Below are 17,098 nucleotides of genomic sequence, written 5' to 3'. Positions count from 1 at the left end.
CGAGTTAGTGGGGGTACCAGCTTCAAGGAAGATTTGAGTGGAGGATTCCCCAACCAAAGGATTGGTTTTGTCCCTTAGTTCATGCAATTCCGGGGTCCAAACCCTCCCTGTCGAGAGGGAGAACCTCTTCCAATAGTTGGAAGGGAGATCTGGCCCTACTGTTGTGGAATGAAGGTCCTCGTTCCCTCAAAGTGCGGACAGGCAGAAGCGGGGGCTGGTCGCTGTCTCTTGCCCTTCTTCTGTAACAGAAGGGTATTCAGGGTTTGTATTTCTTCATCTTTTTCGCTTAGTATTGATGAGATCTTTTTCATAGCTTGGTTGTGCTCCTTCTTATGGTTTTCATTTCCAATATCTGTTGGACCAACTGGTGTTACGAGCGCGCGCGGGCGCGGTCGTCTCGGGCGGGTGGTGAGCCCTTGGGCCACGGCAGGACCCCAGGAGGAGCCCAAGGCCACACCGTGGGAGGTGAGCTGAGCAGGCATGGTGAGCCAGGCAGGCAGGAACAGAAGCAGGGAGTCCGACCCTCAGCCGGACCTGCATGCCCATGGTAGCCAACACGGGGAAGTTGACTAATGAACGGTCCTCCGACTGTTCCCGGCCCTTTCGGACCTGCCGCAGGGAACGGCAATGGGCAGCAGGCCGGACAGAGGCGAGGGCAGACAGAGTCCTTAAACAGAAGACATCAAACGGGGCAGAAGCAGGCTGAAGCAAGACGGAGACATCAGGTCAAGGGCTGAAGCGAGACACAGGAAAGGCCCAGGCAAGCAGGAACTCCGATGCTGGGATACTCACATCCGAAGCCCCCTCGGCTGGCAGAAGCTCAAGAGCCCGTGGGACGAATCCCTCCTGTTGGCCACTCCAGGGCCCAACAGGACAGAAGGCTCAGGAACTAGGTCAAGGCAGAGACAGGTAGACATCCAGACAAGGGCTGAAGCAGACACTGAAGACAAGGCTGGACGGGAACATTGCACTGTCCATCAGGGCGCCCTACTCAGCCCACACGTGGGACTGAGTCGCGGACCACCCTGTCCCAGACGCGCCCTACACAGCCCAGGAAGGCTGGTCGCGGACCACGCTGAGAAGGAGGGTGCAGGGAAACTCCAGGCAAACAGGAACTCCGATGCTGGGATACTCACATCCGAAGTCCTTACGGCTGGCAGGCACAGGAACAAACATCAGGCAGAGACACTGGGCAGGGATCCATCAAAGCATAAGTGATCACGGAAGACCTGGATCAGCAAGGATACAGACGACTGTAGGACCTGATCCGAAGGCCAAGACACAGTGAACAGAAAGTCCTTAAATACTGGAGGTAGAAGGCAACTCCCTGGGAGGAGCTTGCCAGGACCGCCCACCGCTGGTCCTATAACTAGGGTAGAGAGCTGCGGGCCAGCCCCTAGGGAAGGGCGTCGCCCAACAGGAAGTCCAAACACTGAGGCTGCAAGCCACCGGCATGCCTCAGGAGCAGCTAGGCCTCTCAGGCCCTGGAGCACGTCCTGGATGATGCGCAGGCGAGGCCCTGGCTTCAGAGCGGCCTCTGGAGGAAGGTAAGAGACCTCCTGCAGCGCAGCAGCAGGGGGGATCGCAACAACTGGTCCTTCAACTAAGCAAAAGACTAATTGTAATATATCCTTCTGTAAGGCCCCGGAGGTGATTTGAGTCTCTTGCGACCTCTTGCTAGGGATGTGAAGGTTTGGCAGGGTGGTGGCCACGAGAAGGGAACTGGGAGTTCTTCCGACCTTAAACAAGAATCCGTGCATCCTGGTCCCCAATGGGTGAATTCCATTGTGGACCAATTAAATTGGAGTTGGTGCCTCTGCAACCATGGCAGATCCAAAATGATGGGACTTACTGCCTTACTGACTTAATGCTCTGAGGGCAGCCAGATCCGCTGGGTCCATGGACTCAACAAACTTTAGGGGAGGTGGACCCTTGAGCTGAGACGAGTTTTATTGCCACCACCATGGGGAGGACCCTTGTGGTCCTCGTCATCGGGAGGCGGTTCCAGGAGAGAGAACCCAACAGGACCTTCACCTATAGCAGCCCACGTTCCCTGTGGGTTGAGCCTTTGGGTGCCGAGGCTGGCAGAACTTAGGTGTGGGTCTCTCAGATGGCAGGCAGGAGACAGGTCGTATATACCAAGGGTCAAGGCAGGCAGCAGGCTAAACAAGGTGGAGGCCAGGCCGAGCCCAGGGCAGGGAGTGGACAAACAGAGATGAAAAACCAAGCTGAAGATCAGGGCAGGCAGCGGACAAGGCAGAAACCAGGAGACAAGCAGAGTCAGAGCCAATCGAAGGAAGCAGGGACGAGGAAGAGCTGGACGGAAGCAGGAATTGGAACTAGGACTGGGGCTGGAGCGGGAGCTGGATCCAGAGCAGGAGGCAGGAGAACCACAGGAACGCGGGATCAGGATGCAGATGACATGCACTCACCAGGAGCTGGACTGTTGCCGAGGCCCTGATTGAAGGCAGGACCTGGCCTTAAATAGGCCCTGGTTGATGAGGTCATCAGCAAAAGCCGCTTGGCTTCAGAACCCATCTCCCCTGCTGCTGGCCCTTTAAGATGCCAAACTGTCTCGGCGCACGCGCCGAAAAGGAGAAAAAGCAGGAAGAGCCATGTGAAGGAGAGAGGGGACTGAGGGAGTGAGACTGAATCCCCTGCTATAAATGTCACCGCTCATCACTGAGCTCTACTGAGAATTTGTGGAAGTTTGCTGAGTCCATGCAGGCGTTGCCTGAGAGTCTCTTCAGTCTATGTCAAAGCTAGGAGGAGTATAGTGTACTCTCCAGGGAGGAGGGTGGGCATCTCATGGCTAATTCATCCTGCTATCTATGGAAAACACTGCTTATGGTAAGCAAACTTGCTTTTTTTCTGTCGATAAGCTGGGCTGAATTAGCCATGGTCTGTGGGGAGTCCCAAGCTGAGGGCTGCAGCGGAGCATTTACTGGTAAGCAACCCAGACTCCACCATGGACGGATGTGAATCGTTTTTTGATGATTTAAAATATCGTCCGATATATTTTAAATCGTCAAAAATCGTTAGAGCCGAGATACAATAACAATTCCCCCGATTTATCGTCAAAAAATCGTAAATCGGGGGAAGGGGGAGGGCGAAAAAACCGGCACACTAAAAAAACACTAAAACCCACCCCGACCCTTTAAAATAAATCCCCCACCCTCCCGAACCCCCCCAAAATGCCTTAAATTACCTGGGGTCCAGAGGAAGGGTCCCGCTGTGATCTTCCACTCTCGGACCTCCGGTGCTTGTAGAAATGGCGCCGGCGCTACCTTTGGTTTTTCCGTACGGAAAAACGATTCGCGGCAGGAGATCGCTCCCGGACCCCCGCTGGACCCCCAAGGACTTTTGGCCAGCTTGGGGGGGCCTCCTGACCCCCACAAGACTTGCCAAAAGTCCAGCGGGGGTCCGGAACAACCTCCTGCAGTCGAATCGTGTTGTCTACGGCCGGCGCCATTTGCGCAAAAGTCCTTGGGGGTCCAGCGGGGGTCCGGGAGCGATCTCCTACGCTCCTGACCTCGGGGGACAAAAAACAAAATGGCGCCGGCGCTACCTTTGACTTGTCAAGGCAAAGGTAGCGCCGGCGCCATTTCTACAAGCACCGGAGGTCCGAGAGTAAAAGATCACACCGGGACCCTTCCTCTGGACCCCAGGTAATTTAAGGCATTTTGGGGGGGTTCGGGAGGGTGGGGGATTTATTTTAAAGGGTCGGGGTGGGTTTTAGGGATGTTTTAGTGTGCCGGTTTTCGATTTTCACGATTTTCACGATTTTTAAAAAACCCAAACGGCAACGATCCGATTCCCTCCCCCCCCCCCCAGCCGAAATCGATCGTTAAGACGATCGATCACACGATTCACATCTCTAGAAAGCATATAGTCCCAATATTTAATCAGAACTTAGTCTCAGATGTAATATCTTCCAAGAAATGCTCTTTGAATATTTTTAACTCCTTATACAGCACCTGAAGGACGTTTCATTCTCTTTCTCGATTCTGCTAACTCCTTAGGCAGTGCCTGGTGAGAACTTCTCACCCCTAATGTAAAACTTCCCTTAACAGCAACAAAGTTCTTGTTACCTTTTATGCTGCTTCTTCTTTGTTTCTCCTGGTAGTGCACTTTCCTGGGATCCCTTGCTTTAGATGGAAATTGTGACACCGTATCTTTCTGGATGAAAGACTTCCCTCTTCCAAAAGTTTGGTATAATGACTCCCAGGTACCATGGGCTATCAGCTCCAAGTGAAAAAAATATTAGTTGAACCCAAAAGGGGAAAAATGAAGCAAGATACACGAAGGATGGAATAAAACTTCCATGCCGCCAACATATGAGATGGCTCAAAACAGTTAATGCAAAAATATTCTTCCTCTGCAGCAGGTTGCTGTGAGTGCTCGTATGGAGACATAGAACAAGCAGGTCTTCCGTACCCCACATCCAGCCTTGAATACAGGGATGCCCCAATCCATTGCTACAAGGGGACTGGGGCTCTCCACAGGGAATCCTTACAAATAGGCTTAACAGGTCCAAACCCATCTTGAAAGATAGGAAGATGAGTCAACAAGTGGCTGACCCCTAAAAAGGGAACTCCCTTACTCCTTTCCCTTAAATTAGGAGAAAAAAAATCACACAGCAGTGAGCAGCAAGCTCCTGACTGCTTGAGAGTCTAACTAAAAGTCCACAAGGACAGCGGGTGCTTTGGGATGATAAAAAGCTAGGGCACACCATCTGCATGTTCCCTCATGGGGGAGCAAAAAGCAAACCTCTCTCCATTATTTCTGCACAGAACCTCCCCAGCTTAATGGTACACTCCTATAGTAAAGGGAAACCAAAGGTCCTTTACATCAAGTTTAAGGTTGGAGATTATTTATGGCCATTTACTTTCATACTTTAGCACTTTTTCAACATTTGGATGTGTTGAAGCTATTACATATGCTTGGAAGACTAAAATAGCAGCTATATATGTAATCTTTTTTTTAAAACCCATTAGGGATATGCATTTGTTTGAAATGAAATAGGAAAAGTCATTGACATATTTTGTTTCATTTCATTTTCAAAATGGAATGAAGGATAGTGAATGAAATTTCATTATTTTTTTTCTTTTGTTTCATTGTGAATAGACTTTGCCAAAAAAAACCCCCCAAAAAACCCCACCAACAACAACAACAACAACAACCCTCTGTCACTAGTTCAGCCCCAAAGCTGCCCAAGGCCCAGGCCTACCCCAGCTAGGCTGATCCGAGCCCATCCAGGGCCCTTTCAGATCCCTCCAACACCCCAGCTCTGAAAAACACTGCAGAGGCCTGGGACCTCCCTAGCCCCATTTACCCCATCCGTGGGATCCCGGATTGTGAAAGGTGCAGGAAGGATGCCCACGTGCCTCCTGTACCACAGCATCCCCAAATGGTGCTGGTCAACCCTGAAACCAGCACCATTTTGATGTCGTCATGATCTCAAGGCCAGCTGGTACCATTTTGAAGAGACACCAGCAGGGCAGGAGGTGAGTAGGCATCTCTCTTGCCCCCTTTCACGATCCAGAACCCCCACAGAAGGGGTAGGTGGGGGCAGGGGAGGTCCACGGCCTTGGCAGCTTTTTCAGAGGGGGTGGGTAGAGGTCGGAGGTGCTTTTGTAATGTTGATTTTGGCTTGACAAACAAAGCAAACCCAAATAAACATTAAAGAAAATGGAACCGGGAGATGCACATCCTTAAAATCAGCTTTTGGGATGTATAGTTAGTTTCTCCTGTGAAGGGAGGCTGAAGGATTAGGATGCCTAACTCTGGTTGGCATATCCCTAAAGATTTCAATGTATGATTGGCTTTAAAGTCTAGGCTCACGGTGACTCTCTTATCATGTAGACAACAATTTTTTCCCCTTTTGCTCTAGTATAAATTGTTGCACCTCCACACTCGGCATAATAGCACCTGGGGCATAATTGATACCAGGGGCTCAGTCCCAAATCGGACCTGCAAACCTGACATGGCTTCTTAAAAAAGAGGAAGAGGGCAGTTTAACCTCCAGGGCCCAATGTATTTAGATGGTGTTAACCAAGGAGACACCAGGTACCAGGTACGGTGGTCCAAAACTTAAAGTTTTTACTGAATTGTTCAAATAAGGTGGCACAGCCTGAAAAGTTCTTGGAATCCACAGGCAGGCACCGAATTGTATCAAGGGAATTACAGATCCTTACTGTTTCCCTCTCCTGTTTTTGGAGTTGAAGGCTCCTTTGGACAGATCCTGGCTCCCCGACTCCCAAGGACCTTTGCTAGTACCTGACATCCACATGCGTAAATCTCTTTCCTGCACTCTGCAAACACTCCTCTCCAATGGACTTCCTGAGCACAGAGCACCAGATGCACAGCGCTCTCCTTCTCTCCTCTGCTTTTTGCTCATGTCTGGTCTCCTCTGGACAGGCACTTCTTGCTGTTCCCATGAAAACTTTCATTCACCATGAGCTCTGATCAAGGTCCTCCTTTCCCCATAGAACAGGGGTGGCCAACTTCAGTCCTCGAGAGCCACAAACAGGACTGGTTTCAGGATATCCACAATGAATATGCATGAGGTAGATTTGCATGCACCAGAGGCAGTGCATACATCTCATTCATATTCATTGTGGATATCCTGAAAAACCTGCCCTGTTTATGTATCTCAAGCAATGGAGCTGGCCACCCCTGCCACTGAAGGACAAACCCATGGTGAGATCTTTACTCTGCTCCCTACTGCTGGATTCACCAGGAAGAGTTACTTTCAGTGTGCTCCTCTGTACTCAGTATATAACTCTTAAGAACTGGGACAAAAGACAGGTTTTATCCCTTCCCAAACTCCAAACTCCTTCAGAGACAAGAGCCTTGCCACCTCTCAGTCTCTTTACTACTTTCCTTACTCCCTGACCAAAACGTTCTTGGGCTTCTCTGAGCAAATGGTGGACTGCACCATTATGGCCACTCCTAGAGGGGAGTGCCATAGCACATTGTTTACTCCACTCACTACTCTACTAATCTCACTCCTCTGCTAGCAGGAGTATAGATCAGAGGTTCCCAAACCTGTCCAGGGGGACCTCCAGTCAGTCAGGGGTTCACTCAGGGTATCCAACAATGAATGTGCATGAGGTAAAATTTGTATGCTATGGAGGTAGTGCATGCGAATTTATCTCATGCACAATCATTGCAGATACCCTGAAAACCTGACTGACTGGGGGGCCCTCAGGACAGGTTTATGAACCACTGGTATAGACCTAATGAAGAGACCATAGGCAGTTTTGAAAAAACAAGCACTAGTATGTGTGCATGTCATATTTTTCTTGGGCATGCAGTTCAAATATATTATATGAAACAATACTGAATAATCACCAGTAATAATGTGAAGTAAACTGGTGATGAGGTTTACTTTCCTTTTTAATATATCTGTAGGGACTTTCATTTTTGGTTTTTATTTTATTTCTCCTGGAAATTTCAGTGTCCTAACAAAATAAGTCAGTGATAAAATGACTTTTCCACTGATTTTTCTCCTGGTGTTATAGCAAAGTCAGTTTTTGACTGACTTTTTTTGTAAGGACATTGAAGTTCCCAGGAAAAATAAAATAAAAACTGAAAATGAAGGTCTATATATCTGGAAGTGGTGAGTGTGTTTATGTATTTTATCATTCATTTTTTAAAAACAAATCTAAAAAAAAAAATAGGACACAAGGGCGAAATGATCAATCCATCCAAAATGCATTCATTAGACTGAGAATAATGAAATGTGATTGCATTCATCTTCCCAAAATCGGGTCTCCTGTATTTGAGTGCTTGTACTCATGTTGTCTTTCACTGTATACCTTGCCATTGCAAACACTAACATACGAAACAAAAAGCTGATAACAAGATAAATCTGATTCACCATTTGGTTGGTTTTTGAGAATTCCCTACGTTTTCTCCTACATGTAGCAGTGACCTGGAAGTTAGCCTTTAATATCTGGAGACCTTAAGATAATCCTGGAGGGATGGCAATCCTACAAAGACTACATCAGCTTGGAAGATTGTTGTATCCGTGCGTAAGCCTGTTGTTGAATGATAAATCAGATACAGAGTACAATTGGAAGTAAAACTAAGTCATCAGAGCATAAAACAGGGCAAATTAGGATTCCTGCCCCCAGTGTATGATATTCATGGAGAATTGCCCTTCCCTCAGGCTGGGACTTGTGTGCAGTATGTAAAGCACTGTCCTATTGTCAGGCTTACAATACACTCTGTGTACTATGCAATTTAAAATTTCAGTGCTAGGTCTTAATTTTTGAAGCCCTTTACAGCTACTTCTCTATACGTTCCCTGGCCTACTGTGAGTGAATGCCATCCTTCTTATCCCACAGCAATACATGAAAAAAACAATTCCATCCAGATCCACGTCGGTCAGTGTGCTTCACTGAAAGGCCCGGGAGCCAGGGCTGTCTCCCACAGACCCCGAGTGTAGCTTTCAATCGTGATTGTGCTTTGCTTTGTTTCTTTAATTGAAGGTCACGTTATCAGTCTGAGCAGGCTTAATCAAAGTCTCCCATTGGCCTACGTGGTTGAAAAGAAGAGGAGATGGTGGCACGATTGGCCAATGTATTGAAAAAAGGGAGTGCGAGGGGCTATTGTAGAGGGCACTAGTAAACAGTGAATACCAACAGCCAGTAAGAGAAAAATCTTTAGTCTTTTATTATAAGATATCTCATAATAGGAGCAAGATAGCTTACCAAACAATGCAGAGTGAATGCCAGTTCAGCTCTTCTGAGCCGTTACACTCAGTTAAATACATCACTGCCTCTAAACTTACACACCAATAGGTTAGTTTGTTTGTTTGCATAACATTTTCTAACTGGTTAATATTTTAATTTTATCTCATGTTCGCTAATAAGAAGGTTGCATTCTTGTAAATCATATGATTTCTAGTAAATTGAGAACGACATACTAACTAACCTTTGGTATAGTTTTAGCGTTGCAATAGCCATGGCTTGTGCTGTTATTGTCTTTTTGGGATTTTTTCACCACCACATTAGTCTGGCTTCACAGAGAACCTTTTCATTCAACCCATACACTACCGGCCATTGCTCCTCTTCTAGCAGCCTGCATGGCACCAGAAGCGGCAACCTGACTAACAACTGGAGCCAAACAAGTCAGAGGGGTTTGGAGGCGGAAATCGGCAGCAGAACCGTTTCAGGAAAGGGGCCCTCACATTGCAAGGGATCATCAGTAGGTCTCTGGTGGGGACAGGGTAGGGAATAGTTGAGAAAGCAAGAAAGAAGGGTGGGACAGGGTGATCGGTTTGCGAGACAGACACTGTTGGGGGGTTGGGGTGACATTGGCCTGCACCAACATTGGCTCATAGCCCCCACAGGAAGATGTTGTTGACCCATCTCCAGCCCTATTGGATTCAAAGATGCCCCCAGTTTGAAAGCTAGTGAAGACCACTGCTGTGTGGTTCTCAAGAGACCTCTACCAGATGCCCTGGGAGATCTCATGACAGGCTGTGTCTGTAAACCTTGGCAGAATTTGTTCGTCCCAGTGACGGTGTCATTCTGAAATATTTTTCAGCTTGGATCTGCCTCCTGCCAGTTGTGTAAATGGGCTTCATCCCCAAGTCAATGCTGATATTCTTAGGGGTACTGCTATCGGCATCCTGGGGAGTAGCGGGTACGTATACACTCAACATGGTAACTTTATGAACTTAGCCACTTACAGTTGCTGGATCCTGTCATACATCACTAGGTACAGCGACCTGCTTTACTAACATGCCTGTCTCCTTCCTTTCTTCCCTGCGTCTCTCATCCTCCTAGTTTTTACCTTCTCTGATTTTCACTGAAGATCTATCAAACCTGTGTTCTTTGCCCACTGTTTCTCTGACTGTCATGGGAAAATTCTTCTATTGAGCTTACAAATGTATTAATGGCTCTGCTCCGTCCTTCATCTTTCACTGTGCTCTCTCACCTTCAGTCCATTCTACTAGTCACAGCCTCCTTATTCTTCCTCTAGCGAAATAGGCGCCTTCGAGCTTTTGGATCTGCCGTCCTGTTTTATTTTTCTGCAGCCACCTCCCTTTTGTCTTCCAAAATGTTTCTTCCCTCCCCACTGTCACGTCCGACCTGAAAACCTGTGTCTTCATCCAGCACTCCCTTAACTCTCTTATTCCTCTTATTTTTATACTGGTCCTTGTTCACTTACATCAGATGAGAGTGAGCCTTGTAAGTACTGAACATAAAGAAACAAATTGTTTACAATTACTGACTCCTCATCACACATGTGCAACGTTAGTTATAAATACAGTATTCATTTTCAGTTGTGGCGTAATCAGTGTTGGAAATCGGCTCAGCAGAGTTAGGTTAATGCCTGCTAAAACCATGTGAGCAACAATGAGCAGCTGTGCGAGTGTTGCACATTCTCTCACAGGTTTCCTCTCTCTCTCTCTCCCTTCTAGAATGGTGCTATACTGACCCATCCTGCGGTAAGTGTAATTCCTAATAATAATAGCCAGGATTGGAGTTCAGGTACAGGGGAAAATATGGACGGACTTGTTCCAAGGTCACACACACACATACACACACATACACACACACACACACAATCAATAACAAAGGAAGTGGGGATTAGAACCAGGGTATAGGGATTTAATGATTTATCCCAAAGTCTCTCTCACACATTTACTCGCACATATACAAACTCAATGGCAGAGTCATGAATCAGAAGTGAGATGCAGGCTGTTAAAATGACTTGTGCCAAGGTCACATAGAAAGCGACAGTGGCAGAGTCAGGGATTAAAACTCCTATTCCGGTTTCACACTTGCATTCTGCAGTCATTAAGCCGGGTCCCTGTTACTGCCCTGGAGAACAGGAAGCAGGCTGGGTGGTCAGGCAGCGTGCTCAAAGACTGCCTCTTTGTCTCCCCCCTCCCCTGCAGGACCTAATACCTGGAGTAACCTCTTCAGCACCTGTGGTGGCAGCAGACAGTCTCCATTGGTCATCAATGAGAGTGCAGCAGTCTGGAACTCGAGTCTTGGCCCGTTTCAGTTCACAGGCTATGACAATACATCATTGCCGCTGAATATAACAAACTTGGGACACACAGGTAAAATACATGGATCTCCTCTTCTGCTCCCCCTCCAACATAAACAAACACACATATGGGGTTTTTTGTATCATATATGTAGCCTCAATAATTATCACATAAAAACCTTTGTGTGTACATCTGTTTGTGTGTGTGCATATATTATATATAGAGTCTCAGGTATCTTACACTTGTGCATCACTCTTCAGGAAGTGGAGAGTGTTAGAGGATGGCAGTTTCTCTTTGTGTCTGTGTGTGCATTGGGTTATTAGATCTCAAGCTGTCATACCTATACATTATTCTGTAGAGGAAGCAGAGCTGTTTGAGGGATTGACAAACCAGGGTGACATGTTAAGGTCTGGTGGTATCTGTCTGTTGCAGCCATATATCTCTTGGCAGTGGAAGTTAATTTGGGTGACAGTGACCACTAGTGGAGGATGTGAGTGGGTGTGGTTGTGGGTGGGAAGAGGGGGTGTCAGATCTCCAAATGATCATCTCTCACACTGTGTATCGCTCTGTAGTGAGAATGAAGTTATTTGAGACGGTAAGATGTATGTGCCTGTATGGAGTGTCAGGTCTCATGGGAACCATCTCACATCCATTCATGGCTTTGCAATGGAAGTAAAGCTGGATGAAAGAGCGATGGTCAGTGTGTGCATATTTGCATGCCTCTTTATGTGAGAGGTATCAGATTTCAAAGTGTCCATCTGCTATACATATGCATCACTTTGTTGTGGAAATGAAACTGTGTGACAGAATGACCTTCAATGGTGGGAGTGTGTGTGTGTGTGAGTGTGAGGTGGCGTGCAAGGGGATAGTGTCAGTTCTCAAGTTTCTGTCTCTCACAACCATGTACTACTCTCCAGAGGAAGTAGAGTTAGGTAAGGCAGTAGATAATCAGGGTAGGTATGTGTTTCTGTGTGTATTGGGGAGAGGGAGAGGTTTAAGGGTATTCAGCTTTCTTATGTATTTAGCACTGTGCAATCAGGATATATGTGTATGGGCATGTATGTGTGTGCTTGGGACAGGGGCAACAGAATGCCTTTTAAGTTGGGGGGGGGGGGAACCCTAATTCAACAAACTCTGCCTCACCCTACTACCTTCTAGTCCCTCTCTCTCCACTTGCCCCATACCCTCTCTCTTGTCTACTGCACTCTCTCTCTTGCTGCCAACTCTCTCTCTCTGCCCCTGTTCCGATCCTCTCTTCCTCACATCATCCCTTCTTTCTCTCTTTACCCCAATCCCACCCCCTCTCTCTCCCCTTTCCCAACCCTAATCAGGAGGAAGAGAGCAATGATGCCTCAGGCTGTGTCCTTCTCCTCCCCCTCTGCTGCCTGGGCCTAGACCTGACTGCTGCTTTGAACAGCACAGTTGTACAGAGTCCCATTCAGTTCAAAGCTGCAACCTAGCCCAGAGCTGCAGAGGTGGAGGACATGGCCAATGCACTACTGTTCTCTTCCTCTTCCTCCTGCCACTGACCAGCTGATGCCTGCTCAACCTAGCCCTGGATGTCCTGTAGTCATTCTGTGGAAGGGCAAGGTATTGGTGGGGCCATGGCCCCTGTGGCTCACCTCATTCTGACACCTATTGTTTGGGAAGTGCCAGTTTCAGGGTTTCTATCTCTTGTAACCATGTATCACTCTTGGAGGAAGTGGAGCTAGGTGAGTGAATGACCATTAGCAGAAGTGTGTGTCTCTGTGTGTGAGGAATTGGGTCTAATGATGTATCCATATCCGTATATCACTCTATAGTGGAAGTGGAACTTGCTAATGGGGTGATGATCAGCGGAGGAGGCCTCCCCACTAATTACTCTGCTATTGCCTTTCATCTCCACTGGGGAAATGGGACCAGCAGCCTGGGCTCCGAACACAGACTGAGTGGGAAGCAGTTTCCCATGGAGGTATGTGTTATGAATCACAAACGCATCACATTCTCCTTGCTTTCACTCTTAATCAAAGACAATGCACACTTGTAAAGCTTCAGTATTAATCTGAATGCATTAAAAAAAACAAGCAGTATGAACAGTGCAGTATTAGAATATTGCAAAAATCTATATGGGTAACATCAACATGTACCCAATTTCAGTTAAACATTTTATTGATCAGTTATTTGGGAATTTTTGTTGTTGTTGTTGCTATTCACTATGGGGCCTAAAGCTGTGATACAGCTTTTACCACGCACAGGCTAAATGGAAATAATGTGCAAAATGTGTCCTTATCACAAATCTTCATATATTATTTCTCGGCCCCTAAAGCAGGTGCAATGTGGTCATTACATGGAGGAGCATAGCATGCGAAAAATCTTTCACCCTGGGAATGTTAGCTACACCTAGAGAATTGTAGCATACTTCTCCCTGGGAATATTGCCAGGCTAAGGTCCCTGGCTTTTATAAAGGGTTGGCAAGGCTTTGTGAAAGGTCCTCTGATGAAACTCCTAGGGAGCCCAAGCAGTCCCTGACCTCCTCCAGCTTGGCACAAATATTCATTACAGTTGCCCCATTTAGGCCCCTTCCCCCGGCCCTTAAAGGCTTGCCCCTGGATCCTCCCCCAGCTTACCCCTTAAGTGCATGAAGCTTTTCAGGGGACAGGAGCAATTCCCATTCACATCTTTCAAAATGGTGCTGGCTGAAGCAAGACTCTCATGTGAGGGGAAAGGAGAACTGAAGGTCAACTTGAACCATTTTGAAATAGCACCAGTGGGGATCGCTCTCGCCCCTGATGATCCCCATATGCTCATTGGATAAGTCTGGAGTTGGACCAGGCGGAGTCTGAGAGGATTTCTTAAAGGGAGGAATGTTACTATTTTGGAAAGCAGTGGGCCCTTAAGACCAGAGGTGGGGCTTAAATGTAGCAACTTTTTATGAATATTTCTCTGCTGGATGGGGGTGGGAAAAGGTCAGAGATTGCATCTAGATCCCATGGACCTCCGGTGACTTTTGTAAAGTGGGTGGAGGAGAAATTTCAAAGGAACTTGTGGCCTCCTTAAGATGGCAGCCCTGAGATTTTGGGGCCACCAACTGTGTGTTTTTGTGGCTTGGTATCTGCAAAGTTCCCAGCTGTGGCACCACAAGTAAAAACTCTGCAGGATTTATTACTGTGGTACTCAGGTACTGCAGTTTAGTAAATTGTGTGAAGTTTTTACTCACTTGGTAATAGGCAGTATGATTCCTCAATACCTCTGGAAGCAGCCATGTTCAAAACTGTACATAATTCAAAACCAGCAGTTCACTCATATCACATGATCTTATTATCACAAAGCAGCTTACAAAATAATGGAATAGCTGGCAGTATTAAGTTTCTCAGTTATTAGACTTACTTTTTGTACACTATTATTCTTGGGGTTTTTTATTTTAAAAATGTCCTGATCTTTACAGGCCTTTTTCTGGTGACACACTTTAAATCACTATATGTAATTTGTTTTTTTATAACTGTTTTTGCTGAAGTCTCTTGTAGAAACTGTCATCGGCATTGGCCATTCACACACAGAAATTGGAAGTGGTTTAGCAAAATAGGACGTTTTACTATTAACAGCAATATTAAACATATCACTTGCTTCTGCAAGTTTCTCCCACAATCCCTTTATTACTTCCAGGTCATAGCCCCCCTCCAAGTTTCTCCCACAATCCCTTCATTACTTCCAGGTCATGACCCCCCTTCCCCCCAGCGCCTCTGTGTAGCACAGCATCCACTTACAAATTAACTATATCATGATATCTTCCGCTTTGTGAGAACGCCATATTGCTAATTAAACAATAAACCTTGCAACGATAGTTAACATTTCATTGTTCATGTTCTTTCATTTTACTGTAGACAAGGGGCAATATTTCTAACAGTTTCTATAGATCACATTTCTGTAAAGGCTTCACTATGAGACCTCACTGGGTGATCATTTATGTTGGGCTCTTGGAAGGATTCACTGCTGTTTCATGGGCAAGAACCAGATTCACCTGCACATCAGAGGGGGAATTCAAATCCATTGCGGGACACGCAGGCTTTTGGGTATGATCTGTCCAATACAGCTGAGGCGTTATTAGGAAGCAGCTGGATGTGATGCCAGTTCCTCTGCATTTGTGGTGCCTTACTCCTTGTGTACCAGGTGGACGAGGGATGTAGAGGTGCTAACTAATCCCCTTATGCAATAAGGGGATTAGCGCCTCTACAATGAGCGTCCAATGCAGAGTGAATCTAATAGCGCTCATCACATGCAAATGCATGTGAATGAGGCTATTAGCTATTCATTCCCTATGCAAAAAAAATATGTGCATCTAGGACGCATATTTAGCAATTAGAAATTAACGTCTGCCCGGAGCAGGCGTTAATAGCTGAGTGCTCCTTAAACCAGTACAGAAAAACAGAAAAAACTGCTTTTCTGTACTGCCTCCTACTTAATATTGTTGCGATATTAAGTAGGAGGAAAAACTAAAGTGATTTAACAACAAAAAAAAAAGCCCTGGCAGTCGGGTGCAGGAAACGGTCGCTCAATTGAGAAGCGTCCGTTTCCTGAACCCCTGGCTGTGCTGCGTTTAGGAAAACCGACGCTGATAAATTCGGTGTCAGTTTCCCTAACCGGCGGTGGGCCAACGCACTTGGGCTCTCCTTGCTAACGCGACCCCCCTAATTTAAATATTGCATGGTGCTTCCAAAGGGGACACCTGGGGGTGCCTTAAGAAAGTGGGCGCTGACTATTCTGTGCCAAAATATTGCATCAGCTCCCAAGTAAAATATTGGTGTTGAAGATTCTGTAATCACGGTGGTCCAGTGTTTCTGTCCATCCAGCTACTATCAAATATTCCCTTTTCTTGTGGCTTCCTGTAGCTGGTCCAGTTTGGTGCTTCACCTGCTTAACAGGTGGATCCACATCATATTCAGAGTGGGTGTCTGGATAAGGAATCTACAACAATAAGGGATTTCCTTAGTACAAATTCTGTAAGTACATTAATGGCCTATGGTGTTATGACCTTCATAATAGGCTTTATCGTTTAGTATTGAATTTCCACTTTCACACTCCGCCTTTTATATAATCATTGGTCATGGAAAGTACAGTGTTTTAGTTTTTTTATTTTGCAGCATATCTCTTATTGTGCAGCTCATATACTGTGATCCATAAATTTGCAAAACATTTTTTACTGCATTACTTATCTTAGAAGTATAACGTGGACAGAAGCCAACCACTCCGAGATAAATCTGCCCAGTAGCAGAGCTGGTTGGCTGGTTGGCTTCTATCCACGTTTTACTTCTAAAATAAGTATTGCAGTAAAAAATGTTTTGCAAATTTATGGATCACAGTATATGAGCTGCACAACAAGAGATATGCTGCAAAATAAAAAAACTAAAACATTGTACTTTCCATGACCAATGATTATATATAAGGCGGAGTGTGAAAGTGGAAATTCAATACTATACGATAAAGCCTATTATGAAGGTCATAACATCATAGGTTTTTGAGTAAAAGATAATCACACTGGGCACATTGGTACCTTCCTTATAGTTTGTAATTGTGTACCAATGATCCAAGTTGATAAACAACTTCAAGGTTTCCCTGGCTGTAGAAGTGATAGTACATTAATGGCAACAGGAGTCTCTGGCACCTTAAAGGAGCATCATCTAGATTCTTATAGTTAATCTGTACCAAGGGCTTGTGGTCTGCCAGCTGTTTAAAAGCACTCAGACCATTTGCAAGCATAGGCATCCTCAGGTGGCACGTTCGGTTTTATATTGACCTAAAATAATGGGGGGGGTCCTACCAGCTTTTTAATCTTAAATGTTATTTATGGCTGCTTAATTGAGGCCAATCTTTGATTGGTTTTCAGTGCTAAAGAAGGGGGGATCTTGGAGCAAATTACCTTGGCTGGGGCTCCACTGAAGCGTTATTTATGTTTACCTAGGAAGATACGTTCTCCAAGCATCCCGCGCAACCCTTCACTGTGGTGACCTTCAGTGGGAAGCTTACGAAGCGAGGCTTGTAGGAAACTGCAATTCATGTTTATTTTTCCCCAGGGATTTTTTTGCCTGGTTTGGAAGGACAGGTTTCAAA

At 46.2% G+C, this 17,098-nt stretch overlaps 1 protein-coding gene across 1 annotated transcript in view; it reads left to right on the top strand.

Annotated features, from left to right (window-relative positions):
• LOC115094121 (carbonic anhydrase 4-like) overlaps positions 1–17,098 on the top strand; it is a 72,494-nt gene that overhangs the window by 13,517 nt on the left and 41,879 nt on the right. Inside the window, exons 2-5 of the mRNA XM_029606842.1 lie at positions 9,559–9,657; positions 10,439–10,465; positions 10,919–11,086; positions 12,817–12,965. Coding sequence (XP_029462702.1) covers positions 9,588–9,657; positions 10,439–10,465; positions 10,919–11,086; positions 12,817–12,965 — 414 coding nt within the window. The 5' untranslated portion in view covers positions 9,559–9,587. The remainder of the gene's footprint in view (positions 1–9,558; positions 9,658–10,438; positions 10,466–10,918; positions 11,087–12,816; positions 12,966–17,098) is intronic.

Source organism: Rhinatrema bivittatum, chromosome 6, assembly GCF_901001135.1.
Source record: "Rhinatrema bivittatum chromosome 6, aRhiBiv1.1, whole genome shotgun sequence".
Lineage (NCBI taxonomy): Eukaryota > Metazoa > Chordata > Amphibia > Gymnophiona > Rhinatrematidae > Rhinatrema > Rhinatrema bivittatum.
This window is presented reverse-complemented; position numbering and strand designations above follow the sequence as displayed.